Here is a 17,029-nt window from a genome sequence, read left to right as displayed (position 1 = left end):
CTCTAGTAGAGATATCTCTCTATCTCTATGGTTTATCTCTATATCTCTATGACAGATGTCTCTATCTCTATTAGAGATGTCTCTATCTCTATTAGAGATGTCTCTACCTCTATTAGAGATGTCTCTATCTCTAATAGAGATATCGATGTCTCTATCTCTAATAGAGATATCGATGTCTCTATCTCTAATAGAGATATCGATGTCTCTATCTCTAATAGAGATATCGATGTCTCTATCTCTAATAGAGATATCGATGTCTCTATCTCTAATAGAGATCTCTCTGTCTCTATCTCTAATAGAGATATCTATATCTCTATCTCTATTAGAGATCTCTCTCTATGTTCAAGATATCTCTATCTCTATTAGAGATATCTCTATCTCTATTAGAGATATCTCTATCTCTAACGCTATCTCTATTAGAGATATCTCTATCTCTATTAGAGATGTCTCTATGTCTATTAGAGATATCTTGTATCTCTATTAGAGATATCTCTTCTATCTCTATTAGAGATGTCTCTATCTCTAGTACAGATATCTCTCTCTGTTAGAGATATCTCTATCTCTTTTAGAGATATCTCAATCTCTGTTAGAGATGTCTCTATCTCTATTAGAGGGGTCTCTATCTCTATTAGAGGGGTCTCTATCTCTATCTCGATTAGAGATATCTCTATCTCTATTAGAGATATCTCTATCTCTATTAGAGATATCTCTATCTCTATTAGAGATATCTATCCTTCTATTAGAGATATCTCTATCTCTATTGGAGATCTCTATCTCTATCTCTATTAGAGATATCTCTATCTCTATCTCTATTAGAGATATCTCTATCTCTATCTCTATTAGAGATGTCTCTATCTCTATTAGAGATGTCTCTATCTCTATTAGAGATGTCTCTATCTCTATTAGAGATGTCTCTATCTCTATTAGAGATATCTCTCTCTATTAGAGATATCTCTATCTCTATTAGAGATATCTCTATCTCTCTCTATTAGAGATATCTCTATCAGAGATATCTCTATCTCTATCTCTATTAGAGATATCTCTATCTCTATTAGAGATATCTCTATCTCTAATAGAGATATCTCTATCTCTATTAGAGATATCTCGATCTCTATCTCAATAAATATACATAGATCTATCTCGATCTCTATCTCAATAAATATAGATAGATCTATCTCTATCTCGATAAATATAGATAGATCTATCTCTATCTCGATAAATATAGATAGATCTATCTATATTTATCGAGATAGAGTTAGATCTATCTATATTTATCGAGATAGAGATAGATCTATCTCGATAAATATAGATAGGTCTATCTCTATCTATATTTATCGAGATAGAGTTAGATCTATCTATATTTATCGAGATAGAGATAAAGATAGAGATAGATCTATCTATATTTATCGGGATAGAGATAGATCTATCTCGATAAATATAGATAGGTCTATCTCTATCTATATTTATCGAGATAGAGTTAGATCTATCTATATTTATCGAGATAGAGATAAAGATAGAGATAGATCTATCTATATTTATCGAGATAGAGATAGATCTATCTATATTTATCGAGATAGAGATAGATCTATCTATATTTATCGAGATAGAGATAGATCTATCTATATTTATCGAGATAGAGATAGATCTATCTATATTTATCGAGATACAGATAGACCTATCTCTATCTCGAAAAATATAGATAGATCTATCTCTATCTCGATAAATATAGATAGATCTATCTCTATCTCGATAAATATAGATAGATCTAACTCTAGTTCGATAAATATAGATAGATCTATCTCTATCTCTATCTCGATAAATATAGATAGATCTATCTCTATCTCGATAAATATAGATAGATCTATCTCTATCTCGATAAATATAGATAGATCTATCTCTATCTCGATAATTATAGATAGATCTATCTCGATAAATCTAGATAGATCTATCTCTATCTCGATAAATATAGAAAGATCTATCTCTATCTCGATAAATATAGATAGATCTATCTCTATCTATCTCGATAAATATAGATATATTTATCTCTATCTCTATCTCGATAAATATAGATATCTCTATCTCTATCTCGATAATTATAGATATATTTATCTCTATCTCTATCTCGATAAATATAGATATCTCTATCTCTATCTCGATAAATATAGATAGATCTATCTCTATCTCTATCTCGATAAATATAGATAGATCTATCTCTATCTCGATAAATATAGATAGATCTATCTATCTCTATTAGAGATAGATCTATCTCTATCTCTATCTCGATAAATATAGATAGATCTATCTCTATCTCGATAAATATAGATTGATAAATATAGATATATTTATCTCTATCTCTATCTCGATAAATATAGATAGATCTATCTCTATCTCGATAAATATAGATAGATCTATCTCTATCTCTATCTCGATAAATATAGATAGATCTATCTCTATCTCGATAAATATAGATAGATCTATCTCTATCTCGATAAATATAGATAGATCTATCTCTATCTCTATCTCGATAAATATAGATATATTTATCTCTATCTCTATCTCGATAAATATAGATATATTGTATCTCAATTTAGAGCGTTTTTAGGTCTCGCTGGCTATCGCTTAAGCGATCGCTCAGCGAGACTTTAGTAAGGGGCTCCCAAAAGTGCTCCCAAAAGCGGATTGCATGGCGAGCACGCGCACAATCACGTGCATCATGCCGCCATGCAATCCGTTTGGCAATCTAACTTCAAAGGGTCCGATCCCCCGCTAGGAATGCGCTCCCCCGCCAAGCGCGAGCGCCACGCTCCGCCGGGCTTGTCTTGTTTTTTTTGTTGCATATTTATATAGCGCCAACTCGACCCGAAGGTATTAGAGCGCTTTACATAGCACCGTATTTACATTACACATTCAGGAGGCGGCAACGCAGCCGACGGACCACATCCTCTCCCATTCTCTCCCTCCTGCCACGTATTCCATTACATGCATTGCCCTCTTCTTACTCTCGTTCCACTTTCTGTTTGTTTGTACCATTCGCTCTCCCCTGCCTCGTTCTCTGGCCTCTCTATCTCTCGCAGCTTTTTTTTCATATTTCCCTCCATTTCTTTCTCTCTCAATCTTTCTGTCTCCATCTCTGTTTCTCCCAACCACTGTCTATTAATTCAACTTCTTTTTTTTCTTTTACTCATTCTTTCAATTTCCTCCCCAGCTGTCTGTCTGCACATATTTCTTCTTCTGTGTATATTGTTCTTTCTTCTATGTGCTGTCTCTGTCTCGCTGTCCACCTCTCTCTCTCAGTCTTATTTAGCCCCCTCTTCTCCATTGTGTGTTTCCGCTTTATCCCGCACCCCCTGCTCTACCGGCCCCCCTCCTTCCATCTGTACAAGGGGGTATGGGATCAGATAAGCCCCTACAGACACTAAGGACGCGATAGGTCACCAGGGTCAAAGGGGAGCCAGCCTTTCCAGGGAAGAGAACAAGCGACTAAAATACAGATTCCAGGTTGCCTTCGAGATAGATAGCGCCTTGTTGCATGTTGCATCCTCACCAGGATATTTTCGATATCAGAAAGTATCGGAGCATCAGCAAGGCCCTGCAAGCCTCTTCGCCACTCAACATCACTTTCATATTTAGCCCCAAAGACAACATATAACTTAGTAACGAACAATGTTTAACTCTGCAAAACAACGTTGGTATAGGTGTAAACACAACAGCACAACATCTTGCAAACTCTTGAAAAGTTAACTTTTTAGTACTTTTATATAGCGCGAACTTGACCCGGTATCTGGTATCAGAGCGCTTTACATAGCACCAGTTGCGTTACATGAGGACACATTCATTTTTGTTTGGCACAGAGAGATTAAGTGATTTGCACAAAATCACAGGATGTTCAGCGTCATTGCCGAGACTCGAACTCGGTTCCCCGATTCGAGGTCGACCGCCCTAGCCGTTGGGCCAACTCCTCTCCCGTTTTAGAAAGATAAAGCAAGAGTGATACGCTACAATAAAAAAAAAATGAGGACATATAGTTGGACTATTTCACCTAGAAGCAATATCTGCTTACAGACGAGCTGGTCCGGGTTTTAGACTCACCAGGATGTCTTCTGTTAGGGATAAGGGGGTAAATCCGTCAGCATCTTTTAGCCCTAAAACACTCCTAGATGTGGCTTGAGTTAGTTGTGAAATACGAAATCTACTTAAAACTCAGAGAAAGCTTAAAGAGTTTGCCTTCATCTTACCACACCTGTCACCCTGGGACCAAATTGTTGCTCTTTTAAAAATACAGACTATTTCTTATTTGATGGCTGTCTGAGAAAAAAGCAAAAACTGTATTTTGTTTCTCATAGAATGGCAAAACACACTGTGCAATGAAGTGAGTATTTTTTTTTCTAGAAATGGCATCAACGAAAGTATAATTGCAGGCTAAAAGAGAAAACAACTGTTCACTCTTATGATTGTTTTTTTATATCTGGCCTAAAGATAGCTTTAGCTGTCTTGCTGGTCTTTGCTTTTCCCAAAAAATAATGATGCTCCCTCCACACAGTACAAGATATTGTGTCGTCCAGACATTGGATACCTTCAATTTGAGAGTCTGCATTTAGCTTTTCACAACACAGCCGCTGAAAAAGGAATCCCCCTTTGTTAAACAACTGCAGGGACTTGTATTCCCCAGTGGCTACTAGTATCTATGTATAGTAGGCTGTCATCACTCTAATAAAATATTTGTTTCTTAAATTGAAGCCTATGATATCGACTCACTATCTTAAACCAGCTTTGGCATATTTATATTGGATGGAAAACAAGTATAAATTAAGATTTAAAAAAACAAAAAACACGTATTGAGCCATGACATGCAGTCTTTTAATTTTGAGACATCATCAAACTTATCGCTGATCCTTTCTGCCGAACTTGAGTAAGTCTCTTCGCGCCCAACTTGCTCTTCTTTCTGTGGTTTTTATTTAAAAACATTTATTTTTGCATAGGCGAGGAGATGTGAACCGCTTGTTGAGCCTGGGGTTCTGCATTCTTTGTAGTTTTGCCGTGAACGGCATATGGGCATTCTCTTTGTGGCGAGGCGCATGCCTTTTGGTTTCAGCTTTACATAGTACCAGAGTGTTTGCGATTTTGTCTGTGTCGCTCTTCGGTAGTGTATACGTTTGTTTCCATCTGCGTTCATTTTTGAGTGGCACATCCATCCGCTTCAAATTACGGACTGCAGCAGAACCGCGCACGCTAAAATATATGGCTCTGATAAACCACACTGTATTCAGCTATGCTTGGGTTGGGTTGCATATCACACAAACCACATTTCTTTGTCTCTGCAGACAGCATACGTTATATCCCGGGCGTCCTGCAGCATCATTTGGTGGAGGCAGAATGTTTAAAATGTGTGCAGTAAACGTCACATTTTGTAACACGCATTTGCAATGCAATAGGTCTCGCAATTGCGAGATTTAGAGCTATTGGCATTGTAAATGACAAGGCCTTTTATTTATGTTTAAAAACCAAAACATAAATAAAAGTAATTGTCAATTACAATGCCAATAGCTCAAACTCGCGTGAATGCGAGACCTATTGCATTGCAAATGCTTGTTAATTAAAGGTGCGCATTGACTTGTTCATGTGTAGAGTAAAAGTGCACAATTTAGTATTGTGAGCAATAATCAATATCCATCTAAAAAATGTAGGTGCTTTCTACTGTGTTGCAGTTCTGCATGCTAAAAGAACAACGCTACAAAGTTGGCGGTATAACCCCTATCCCCAGTTACTGTTTGTAAATTTAAAGTATTTCAGAACCATTTAATGAAGGCATCCATCTAGTCAAAGCTGCCTGCAACAGCTCACAGGCCACTGAACTGAGTGAGTGTCATCAACCTGACAATTGTACAAGGAAACCACAGCAAGGAGAGTACTGCTCAAAATCACTACAGGTTATTCAAAACACGAATTATGTTTTCGGATGGTAGATCAAAGATTTTTTTTTTTTTTAAGTGAGCGGGTAACCAAATGCGATTAGTCATTGGTTTAACTTCTTAAAATTGGCAAGTGAAGAAAGCTGGTAACTTACTGAGTGTGTTTAAGAAAGGAATAACTTTGGTGAATTACAACACCTAACGTAACGCATCCAAGTATCCTGCTTTGAAACTCCTAATGCTTGAGTTGGGTCAGAGGCTAATGTGGTGCTCAGAACAAAGCTGCTGCCATGCCAGCAAAATAATTTCCCAGCAAAAGGTCTGAGAACACTGAAGGTTCATATCTAATGTTCCAAAAGGTCAAGATAAAAAGATAAAATAATGTATTAACTTCCACCAATGTATTACAGCATATGCCTTCCAGAACCCAAAGTCCAACTGACGTCAAAGGGATTTTTTGGTGGTGGCTGTAATATTGTAGTTCTCTGGAGATTGACAGAACTATGTATCTCTCAAGTATACAGCAATGGAAGACCTTTTGCTGTAACTGATGTCAGCCGAGGTGGTGTGATGTTTGCTTGAATGAACCATGCCAGTTTTCCCAGCCTTTTAAGTTTCCGCCTATTATGCTACAGTGTTTCATTTTCTCAACCCCTTGCTTTAAAGAGTTTGAGAGACTGTTTTTAGGTACTTTTTTTTTCTTGTGACCATTACTATAGGGTACTTTTTTAGGTCTCACCTAGGCAGCGTTTGTGCTGTCTATTCGAGGACATGCTGTATTCAGGATATGTGCATAAAGCTCCGCCTACTTTCCACCCATCTTTTTAATTGGCTCCTGTCCCTGTCCTTTGTAAATGGTGGCTTTTCATTGGTTATTAGGCTTTGTGGTCCCTCCTTAGTGCCTCCCTGTCTCTCTTTGTAACCTCCCATGAGGACATCCCCTATTACATGTGTTGTTACGCCCTAGGTTTTAATTACAACCTCAAGGCACTATTTTCTTAGGGGCCTTCTGACAGGACACTGACTTGGTCCTTAACAAGGTTGGCAGTGGTTACTTTACTCGCTAGCACATCTTAGATTTATATTAGACCACCTATAAATTTCCCTTCATCAGCGCCACATTGAGTACAACCTAATCCAGAATTATTATAATTCTTCTGACACATTTCAAAGCTACTAATTGTATATATTGAATGTACTGTGGTGCTGTCTTGCATGCAATGCATTATGGGTAGGGTTAATTTACCTTATCTTCAAAGTTTATCATGCTCACTAGGGACATCTAGGCGCATCTTGTGGTACTGCAGCTACTCATCTATGCTAGACCTCCTATAAATTTCCCTTCATCACTTTAAGATAGAGTGCAATCTGATCCAGAATTACTATATTATTTTGTCACATTTCAAAGCTATTAATTGTATATATTGACATAGCTATTTGAATGTACTTGTGGTACTGTCTTGCTTGCAATGCATTAGGGGAGTACCATCTGTAACCAAAATTTTGATGCTCACTAGGAACCTCTAGGCGCCGCTTGCGGTACTGCACCTACACATCTATGTTAGACCTTCTATAATTTCCCTTCATCAGCTCCGCATAGAGTACAACCTAATCCGGAATTAATATAATTGTTTTGCCACATTTCAAAGCTATTAATTGTATATATTGACATAGCTATTTGAATGTACTCGTGGTACTGACTTGCATGCAATCCATTATGGGAGTACCATACCACTATGAGCAAAAGTTTGTGATGCTCACTAGGGACCTCTAGGAGCAGCTTGCCGTACTGGCAGTGCTGGTGCCTTGCTTACTAGGGACCTCTAGTAGCAGCTTGCAGTACTGGCAGTCCTCACTAGGGACTTCTAGGAGCAGCTTGTCGTACTGGCAGTGCTGGTGCCTTGCTTACTAGGAGCAGCTTGTCGTACTGCACCTACCACATCTCACATTTATATTAGACCTTCTATAAATTTGCCTTCATCAGCTCCACATAGAGTACAACCTAACCTATTCCGGAATTAATATAATTCTTTTGTCACATTTCAAAGCTACTAATTGTATATATTGACATAGCTATTTTAATGTACTCGTGGTACTGTCTTGCATTCATTGCATTATGGGTAGGGTGGATTTACCATATCTTCAATGTTTATGATGCTCTCTAGGGACCTCTAGGATCAGCTTGCGGTGCTGCACTGAGACATACAATGCTGGTTTCTGGCTCACTGCAATCATTTGCAATGCACTAGGTCTCACATTACTGAAAGTATGAGCTATTGGCGTTGCATTATTTGCAACACCAATACCTCAAACTATCGGTAATGCGAGACCTATTGCAGTGCAAAAGCTTGTTTCTGCTCTTCTTGGCACTGCCTTGAACCGCCCTCTTGGGTTAGCGCTCTAGTGGCTAGGTTTGATGGAATCCTTGCTCTTCCATTTAAGGAAGGCCATTCCGTGGATGTGCTGACGGCGCGCCAAAGGCATGCCTGTCTGCACCTGTCCGTGTCTAGCAACAGCCATGCTGCTCATCTTGCCCTTGATCAGAGCAGCAGATATCCCAGAGAGGCTCTCCTTGCCTTGAATACGAACCCCTGCTTCTCTCCGAAGATGTTTTCTCCCCCAGGAATGGGAAAGCATGCTCACTCCTGTGAGGTATGTGGCTTAGTCTTAAATAACAGTTACTTCTGAACGAAGGCTTATTACTCGTGATCCGGGGTGTTTTCACTCCCACCTAACACAGTATCTGCTCTGTTGCAGATCGCAGTGGGTTATAAGGCCTGCCTTATTAACTGCAGGACCCTAGCCAAATATTAATCTGCTATTTTCCCCCTACTGGCTAACAACTCCTGGGACTTTTATTTTCCTTATGGAAACATGGCTGGAATGGCCGCTTTAACCCAGAACTACCCTTTGCAATTCCACTAGGCTATCGCATCTTGGCAAAAAACCGTGGCGGGAACAAGGTAGGAGGTGGGGTTGCTTTTATTTTCAAATACACTTTTGAAGCATTTACTACACCTATAAGCCAGTACGGAAACATTTAGGGTCTTGTTTTGCACATTACTCACTCCATCCTTCTCTGGCCTGTTGGTGTATAGACCTCCAGACTGCCTTAGCAGCTGCTTTCCTGCTGTATTCGACATCATTGGACAATACTCTCTACAATATGTCAATCTGACCATTTTTGACGAATTTAATGTCAATACTGGTGATCTCATCTCCACCATAGCCCCCAAGCTCATTCAAACATTGGCTGGTGTTAACCTTATCCAGCATGTCCAGGCACCTACCCGTACGGCTGATCATATGCTTGATCTGATCTTTACCATTAGCATGCAGTTCAGTGATCCGGAGCATCTGATCACTTCAGTATTCCACTTGTGTTTTAGGGCCCCTACCCACAGACTAGGATCGCCCCTCCCCCGGAAATGAAAAGGAGGTTGCAGAATCTGTGGGAAGAATCCCTGGCTCAGTACCTCAGTTACTCTCCTCTGATACTACAAGGAATAGTTGAATCTGACATTTTGCTGTTTGACAGTTGGATCTCTAATTTATTAGCCCACCTGTTCCTCTAAAAAGTATGTGGCAAAAAGATGGAGGCCTTCTGCACCTTAGTTTTCCTCAACCCAATGAACGGAGAAAAGCATGTGCAAATAATTATAGCACAATTAGCGGAAATTGTATGACTCCAATGCTAAGACTGTCTCTAAAACGGCACTTAGGAGCTTCTGCAAAACAAAACCTGCAATGCTATGAAAGAGTACTTTGCACATCATATCAAGATGGCAGCTAATTATTCCAACAAAGTGTTTAAAATAGTGAATTCCTTTGTCTCCCCTGGAGGGGCCAAAACTGCTATCCTCCCCTCAGCTGAACCCTGCAATGAGAAGATTCAAAATGCATACTCCACCTTTCCAGAGTCACCAAAGGAGGCTTTAGCTTTTGGTTCAGCTGCTGCGGGGAAGGCTGAAACTAGCCCCTGCGCTCCCTCCTGTCTCAAGGCATTTGTGTCTGATTTGCCCCTATTTCAGAAGAATGCTCTTTTTTTTTTTGGTGAATTTTTTTATTGATATTTGCAGTAAATCACAGCCGTTTACAATCAAATGTATCTTATGTCTTATCAGATCTAACGTTATCCACACCATTGCCACTCAGAACATCACATATGTACAGATTCATTCCTCCGCAATTCCCCACCCCATGAACAGTAAAGTACGTAAACAGAAGAATGCTCTTTGAAGGAGATACTAAAATGAAAGCCTGGCTCCCCGGATGATGTTTGCCCGCTGCATGTTTTCAGACTTAAGGCTGCAGACACAGATGTGTTTGGCAATTACAGGCCTCTATCTCTCCTCCCAGCTCCTGTAAATCTTTTTTAAGGTAAATTAGCTAATCAACAAATGAGCACTTTTGTGGACGCCAATTCCATCCTTCACGAATCTGTCAGACTTCCATGCAGGATATTGCATGGAGACTGCTCTCCTGGAGGTGGAGGAGTTTGTCAGGGAAAATCTGGACAAGAAAACACCTGTTATTGTGCCGTTTCTTGATTTGTCTGTGGCCTTCATCACAGTATCACACTCCATCCTTTTGAACAGACTTAGCGACCTTGACATTCAGGGCAAGACTCTTTTATTGGTCAAAGCTTTTATGGAGGGCAGATCCCAAAGGGTGTATTAACACCCGCTTTTTTCATCACCTAAGCCACTGGTATGTAGTGTCCCGCATTTTAATCAGATTGGACCCCGACCGGCTTCCCTATGGTGGCCTGCTGAACCCAACGTTCCTCCAAATGCAACCTCTTCAACTGGAAATATTGGCATCATTTTCGATTCCACGCTCTCCTTTGCCTCTCAAATTAATCAAACCTCGTTGGTCTGCTTCATGAAGATTAAAATCTTAAAGATGTTTCTTCATCTGGTTCCTGAGGAAACTAGAAAAACTGTAGTTCATTCTTTAGTTGCCTCTCGCCTGGACTATTTTAACAATCTCTACCTTAGTCTCCCTGCGTATCTGATTCGTTAATCCAGAATGCAGCGGCCAGACTTGCTAGGAGAGTCCTTCACCGCTATCACATCTCTCCACATCTGAGACATCTGCACTGGCTCTTGGTGGAACAGAGCATTAAATTTAAAACTCTGACGCTGGATTTCAGAACTCTCCATTGATGCCCAATGCTACTTGTCGAACAGACTGGCCTCATATACTCCAGAGATGGTACTCTGATCCAACAATAGCTGCTTCCTACGGATCCCAAATTTCTTGAAGACACTCCATGGAGGTAGCTCCATTACTGTACTTGCGGCCAAATTATGGAACATCCATCCACCTAATCTGCTCTGGGCTGAGTCTCCAGTAACCTTTAAAAGGCAACTTAAAACCTGCCTATTTGACACTGTTTAGCTTTTATAATGCCACGGCTATCCTTGCATTGTCTGCTTGAGCGCTCGGATGCTTCTGTTTGAAGCAGCTGTGTGCTTTATCAAGTTATTGATTGAAATATATGGTTGAAAATTGACTAATGTAGCATTTCATTTAAAAATATTTTTCTTAGACTTTCTTTCTAAAAAAATGTATGCATTGTCATGCATTGTCCTGTTTATCTCCTTCCATTCATGAGTAAAATGACGCAAGGATACATCAACACTAAGCTTATAGGATATCTTGAATCTCATGGCATCCTTGATCCGTCCCAGCCTGGATTCAGATTTAATCATTCTACTGAAACTACCCTTATAGGTGTTACAGACCACATTAAACTGACACTGGATAACAAGGCAGTGCTGCTAGTTTTGCTGGAATTAACAGCCACCTTTGATAATGTCTCTCACTAGAAGCTCATTCACAGACTAAGAGAGACTGGTATGCAGGGTCAGGCATTAAAGTGGCTTGCAAGCTTTCTGGACCAGCGCACTCAAACAATCAACCTGGGTCCCTTTCGTTCACGCACCTTGAAGCTTACCCAGGGGTACCCCAGGGTTCTTGCCTCAGCCCCAACCTGTTTAATGTGTATGTGGCCCATCTTGCTAAAATCATTGGAGAACATGGATTCACTCCCTATTCGTATGCAGACCGTATCAACGTACTCCTATCTTTTGCTAATGACAAAGACTCAAATAAACATCTATTTGCCGAGGGCATGCAAGCAATATCTGGTTGGATGACAGAAAATTTCCTCCAGCTGAATGCTGCCAAAACTGAGATCTTGCTATTTGGCACTGCTCAAACGATTTGGTCCCCTGACTGGTGGCCTACTACGCTGGGTCCTGCCCCTGTCCCGCAGCTTATGGCTAAGAACCAGGGGGTCTGTCTGGACCACTCTCTATCTATGAGAGACCAAGTTATGGCCACCTCAGGCTCCTGCTATCACACTGTGAGCCTTCTCCGTAGGGTGTTCCAAAGGTCTTCCCTTATTAGTCCGCAGGACCCTGATCCAGGCCCTGGTCATTAGCCGGCTAGATTATTGTAAAGCTCTCCTTACATCGGCCAATGAATCCCTTCTAAGTAGAATGCAGGTGATTCAGAACATTGCCGTGCATCTGGCTCTTAAAATGCCTCCTAGAACCTCTTCCCAACCATTGCTGAGGCAGCTTCACTGGCTTCTTATCCGCCAGAGAATTAAGTTTAAAATTTGCTGCCTAGCCCACAAGGCACTTCATGGTGGAAGTCCGAGCTACCTGGCGGAAAAACTTAAGTTCTACCTCCTGGGCAGATCGCATCGTTCACAGGGTAAAGGGCTCCTTGCCGTCCCCCGCTATAGAAAACTCCGAACAGAATTCATTGCCCGTGGAGCTACGCAAGTGCTCCAATCTCCTCCTCTTTAAGAAACTTGTTAAGACCTGTCGTACACCTTTTTTGCAGCGCAGAGATACTCCTTCAGGGGCGATTCCAGCGCTTTATAAATCCCATACAAATACAAAATGTATGACCTAACATGTAGATGACATATTACATAACCTGCTTCTGCGTTTTTTTTTTGCAAAAACAATTTTTATTGCATAATTCAATTACAATTGCCATCTGCAACGACCAGCATATCCTTGGTCTTCTCCCAGTAATAAACACCATTGCATAGTACAGTGTAGACCACTTCCAACTACCAATGCACTGCCCCCCAACACTCCCCAATGCAAATACTCCCTCCCCCCACCCACATGTCCGTGTGCCATAACCGCAGGTACCGGGATAAGTCTGTCTCGTAATTAGCCGTGTGAGCGGCCGCGGGCTACTCCCCACCCCCATGGTCAGGCGCCAAGCCGAAAGGAGAAGGGAAGCCCTCCCGCCCTCATGCGTGATCCGTCAGCTGCCTCTCCACCGCTACGCTGCTGCATGCTGCTCCAGTGCTCCAGTGCCCTCCTCCGCTTCTGTGCCCCACCCCCGGAGGTCAACCACTAGTGCTTCCCATGCATGTGCCATGGCTAACGCCTTTTCATCGTTTCCCCGCAGCGCTAGCTGCAACCTGAGCGTACTCCCGCTACCCGCCCATTTTGTGAAGGTAGCTCTCCACCTCGCAAAGCTGGGACCAGTTCTCGATTTCCAGTGTAGGGTAATCTCTCTTTTAGCCACCACCAGCCCTAAGTCGCAAAACTTGCTCGTGACTTTCGTGCGCGGATAAACTGCTTCTGCGTTAGTACCTTTTTTAAATCAGCTGTAAGAACTGAAAAAATCCTTCGGGTGGTAATTATGCCTACTGTATGTTTTTGACTAACCATTGGCCTTGTTAATGTTTCGTTTTTTCAGAACAGTTTATATATTGGTTTACAAATGCTTATTAAAATTGTTATTTAGGCATATAGATACTTAACCCCTTCCATGCTGCGCAGATTCCGCCGCTGTGCTGACGGAATCTTGCGCGGGCGTGGTCATGACGGAACGGTTCCGTCATGAGCACAGCTCAACCGTGGCTCATGACGGAACCGTTCCGTCATGAGCACCGAAGGGGTTAACATATGACGTTTTAGACCATTTTTATTCCACTTCTAAAAGAGGTCCCCCTACACTAGGCATGTTAGCTTAGCCTTCACTCTTTTACTTCAGTTGTCAGACCACGAAATAGGTATGCATGTCTGATCTTTCTTAAAAATCGCTGTGAGCGCCTGTAGCACTATGCTCTCTTTATTCTGCTGCACATTCTATGTAGGTTTGTGAGTTTTTTTGATTGGAATGTTGCTCTAGGTATCTTTCGGCAGAATTGTTTATAGGGAGTGGTTTTCTCTGTTTTATCTAACAACTGCTAATATTGTTCTACTGCCATGATGTTATTGAATGATATGTATCTCAGTTTTACTTATTTATCATATGTTATTTTTTAATTGTGACATTTGCTGTGTAACTTTTATGTATGTATGTCACATCTGAATAAAGTCTTTGAAGTTTGTAATATAGCATTTTATTTCAAAATATTTTTTCTTAGAGTTCGTTTTTAATAAACATTTATATGCATTTATATGTATTTGGTACAGTAACTCCAGAATAAAAACAACAAGTGCACAGGAGGTGTTTGTGGTATCCCATCGCTACTGTAGGTGATAGTTGAGCCAATTCTGGTTTTTTTACAGAGAGAAAGGACCCTGGGATAAACTGAAGGCTGTTTTCCTTACCTTCTTCCAGGGAGGTGCGAGGGTTTATTATGACTATTATGAATATTACCTTGAAAAAGTACTAGAAGCACAGCTAAGTGATTGCCAAGTAGAAAATCAAGTCCATCCTCAACAAGGTGGAAATTAATGCAAAGGGCAAAATGTTTTGAGGAGCTAACCAAAAAGATTATGCGCAGAGGCTTAGTCCACTTGAAATTTAGATCTGGAATCGATGTCAAGACAGAAATGTCATCTGAAAGTATGTATGGACCTCCAGTGGCTTCCATTCATAGGTCTGTAATTGACAGTGTGTCTTAATAATGCTATAGTAGCAGCTCTACACTTTGTTGAATGTGTTCTTGGCCTACCAGACAAGGACTTTTTGGCATTACTGTAACATAATAAGACACAGAAAACAATCCATTTAGAAATGGACTGCTTTGCATTGGCTAATCCATTTCTTGTACAGCTAAAAGTAACAAATTGATGGTCAGTTTATCTGATGTCTTTAGTTTTGTCTAGACAGAGTTTTAGAACCCTTTTATTTCCAGGGGAATGTAAATCCCTTTCATCTGACGTAGAATGATTTTGGAAGAAAGTTGAAAAGGAACTAGTTTGTTACATGAAAATCAAACACTGCTTTTGGAAAGAAACCAGGGCGAGTCCTGCTACTTTGTCTTTATGGAAGGTGTTCTATTGTTCCTTACTGGAACATGCTATCCCTATGGGCTTAGGTTATGGCCACTAGAAAGGCTGTCTTCTGTCTGTAATCCAAAACTTGTATTGATCATTGCTGTTTGTTTTTAGGGCACTGAACATGTTCTCATGCAAATCTCGACTCATCTATTCTTTTCAACTCACTGTTATACAGTGACGATACAGTGACCATTTGCTGAAAACCTTCCTTTCGTTCTAGAGTTTACCCGTGAGGTGACAGACACCCAGATGCCTCATGTTGCTCCAGTTATTCTTCCTGAGATGTACAAGATCTTTACAATGGCTGAGGTACGTGTAAATTACTTCATTTCATTTATCTGTTATCAAGAACTTTCACCAAAGCAGCAATCAAATTGTAAGCTAATGGTGCAATAGTTGGGTAGAATATTTGTAACTGGCTAAAGAGATGCTGAGGGGAAAAAATGCGGCGAAAGCTAACATGTTCTGTGAGACGTCACAGCAAAAGGGCACATAAGGAGAGTGTAGGAAGCTGGCTCTGTTTATGCTATGACAAAGTAAGGTATAGTGTGCACAGAGTCCAGGGGGTTCCCCAGAGGTATAGCGGAGGCTAAATTAGGTAAGTACTAACAGCTCTATTTGTGGTAGTGTGGTCGAGCAGTTAGGCGTATCAGGAGGGTGTGTTAAGGGTTTATTGTATTCACTTAGGTAAATATAAAAAAAGGTATACTTATAATATATTTCTAGAACCAGGACTTAGAACAGGCAAGTAGAACATGCATTCAGATGCAAAACTTTACAAGAAAATGCAATGGTGGTTGAAATTGGAATCTTCATAGGTTTGTATTTGCTTTTAAAACAGTCAAACATACATTGGAAATTTGGCGTACTTTTGGATTTCCATTTAGTTACATCAACTACTCAACGTGATATGCCTAGATATCACGCCATGGGTCCTACAATACAAAGGTAAGTAAGACAATTTTGGGGTCGAAGCAAAGTTACTTTGGTTTCAATACAAAAGGCAGTTCAACACGGAACATTTGTGGGAAAAAAATCTTAACGTGGGTTCCTATGGAAGAAAATGTTATCGGTTTGCAGGTAAGTAAACGTCCTGCACGAATAGCTTTTTGGGGTTATAACCAAGGTTCCCCAAGGTTCAAGAAGGCACTCAAATCGCACCACCAGCGGCACTAGGGCTGCCGCGTGCAGGGTGCATGGGCCCAATGTTAGCCAATTGGGCTAGGGGGCACCCCAGTTGTGGGGGAGCTGCTCTCAAGCAGACCACTCTGTCTTGGGAGTCAAGCTCCTAGGGTTGTCAGAGCAAAGGGGGTCACAGGTTGGCACCGTGTCCACACCACCAGCAGCGCATGGGCTTCTGGGTGCAGCGGGCTTAGGTGTCGGGAGCCCAATGCAATCCCATGGAGGTTGCCTGTTTTGGATTTAGCCTGTAGGCTTGGTCCAGGAAGTCTTCCGGGAGGAACCAACAGTGAGGCAGGTAAGTTGGGGGGGCTTCAGGGTGCATTGGTGCCTTTTGAGGTCGGTTTTCACCTTACTGGGCCATTCGCGGTTTATGGGGAGGGAGGGGGGTCTCCGTGCAGAGCCTGCAAGCAATGTCAGGGGGTCCTGGAGGGGTCGACACATGGTGGATCCGGACTCTGGAGCGCTGGGGGATCTCACTGGGACCCGTGGGCCACTCGTACTGGAGCCGTAGGCAACTGGAGAAGTGGCAGTTCGAGGTGTCTGGTTTCTTTGTCCTCAGCAGGATTAGTCTTTCTTTGGAGCAGAGCTGCTGTTTGTGGAGTTCTGGTCTTTGTTGAAGGCAGTCAGTCCTCCCAGTGGTTTTGAAGGTGGCTGGCTGCAGGA

General features: G+C 41.2%; 1 protein-coding gene across 1 annotated transcript in view; it reads left to right on the top strand.

Annotated features, from left to right (window-relative positions):
• LOC146866925 (lysine-specific demethylase 5B-like) overlaps positions 1-17,029 on the top strand; it is a 717,572-nt gene that overhangs the window by 76,697 nt on the left and 623,846 nt on the right. The window contains exon 2 of the mRNA XM_085618314.1: positions 15,405-15,493. Coding sequence (XP_085474440.1) covers positions 15,405-15,493 — 89 coding nt within the window. The remainder of the gene's footprint in view (positions 1-15,404; positions 15,494-17,029) is intronic.

This window comes from Triturus cristatus, chromosome 1_2, assembly GCF_964204655.1.
Source record: "Triturus cristatus chromosome 1_2, aTriCri1.1, whole genome shotgun sequence".
Lineage (NCBI taxonomy): Eukaryota > Metazoa > Chordata > Amphibia > Caudata > Salamandridae > Triturus > Triturus cristatus.
The sequence above is the reverse complement of the archived record's forward strand: the minus strand, read 5'-3'. Positions and strand labels throughout refer to the sequence as shown.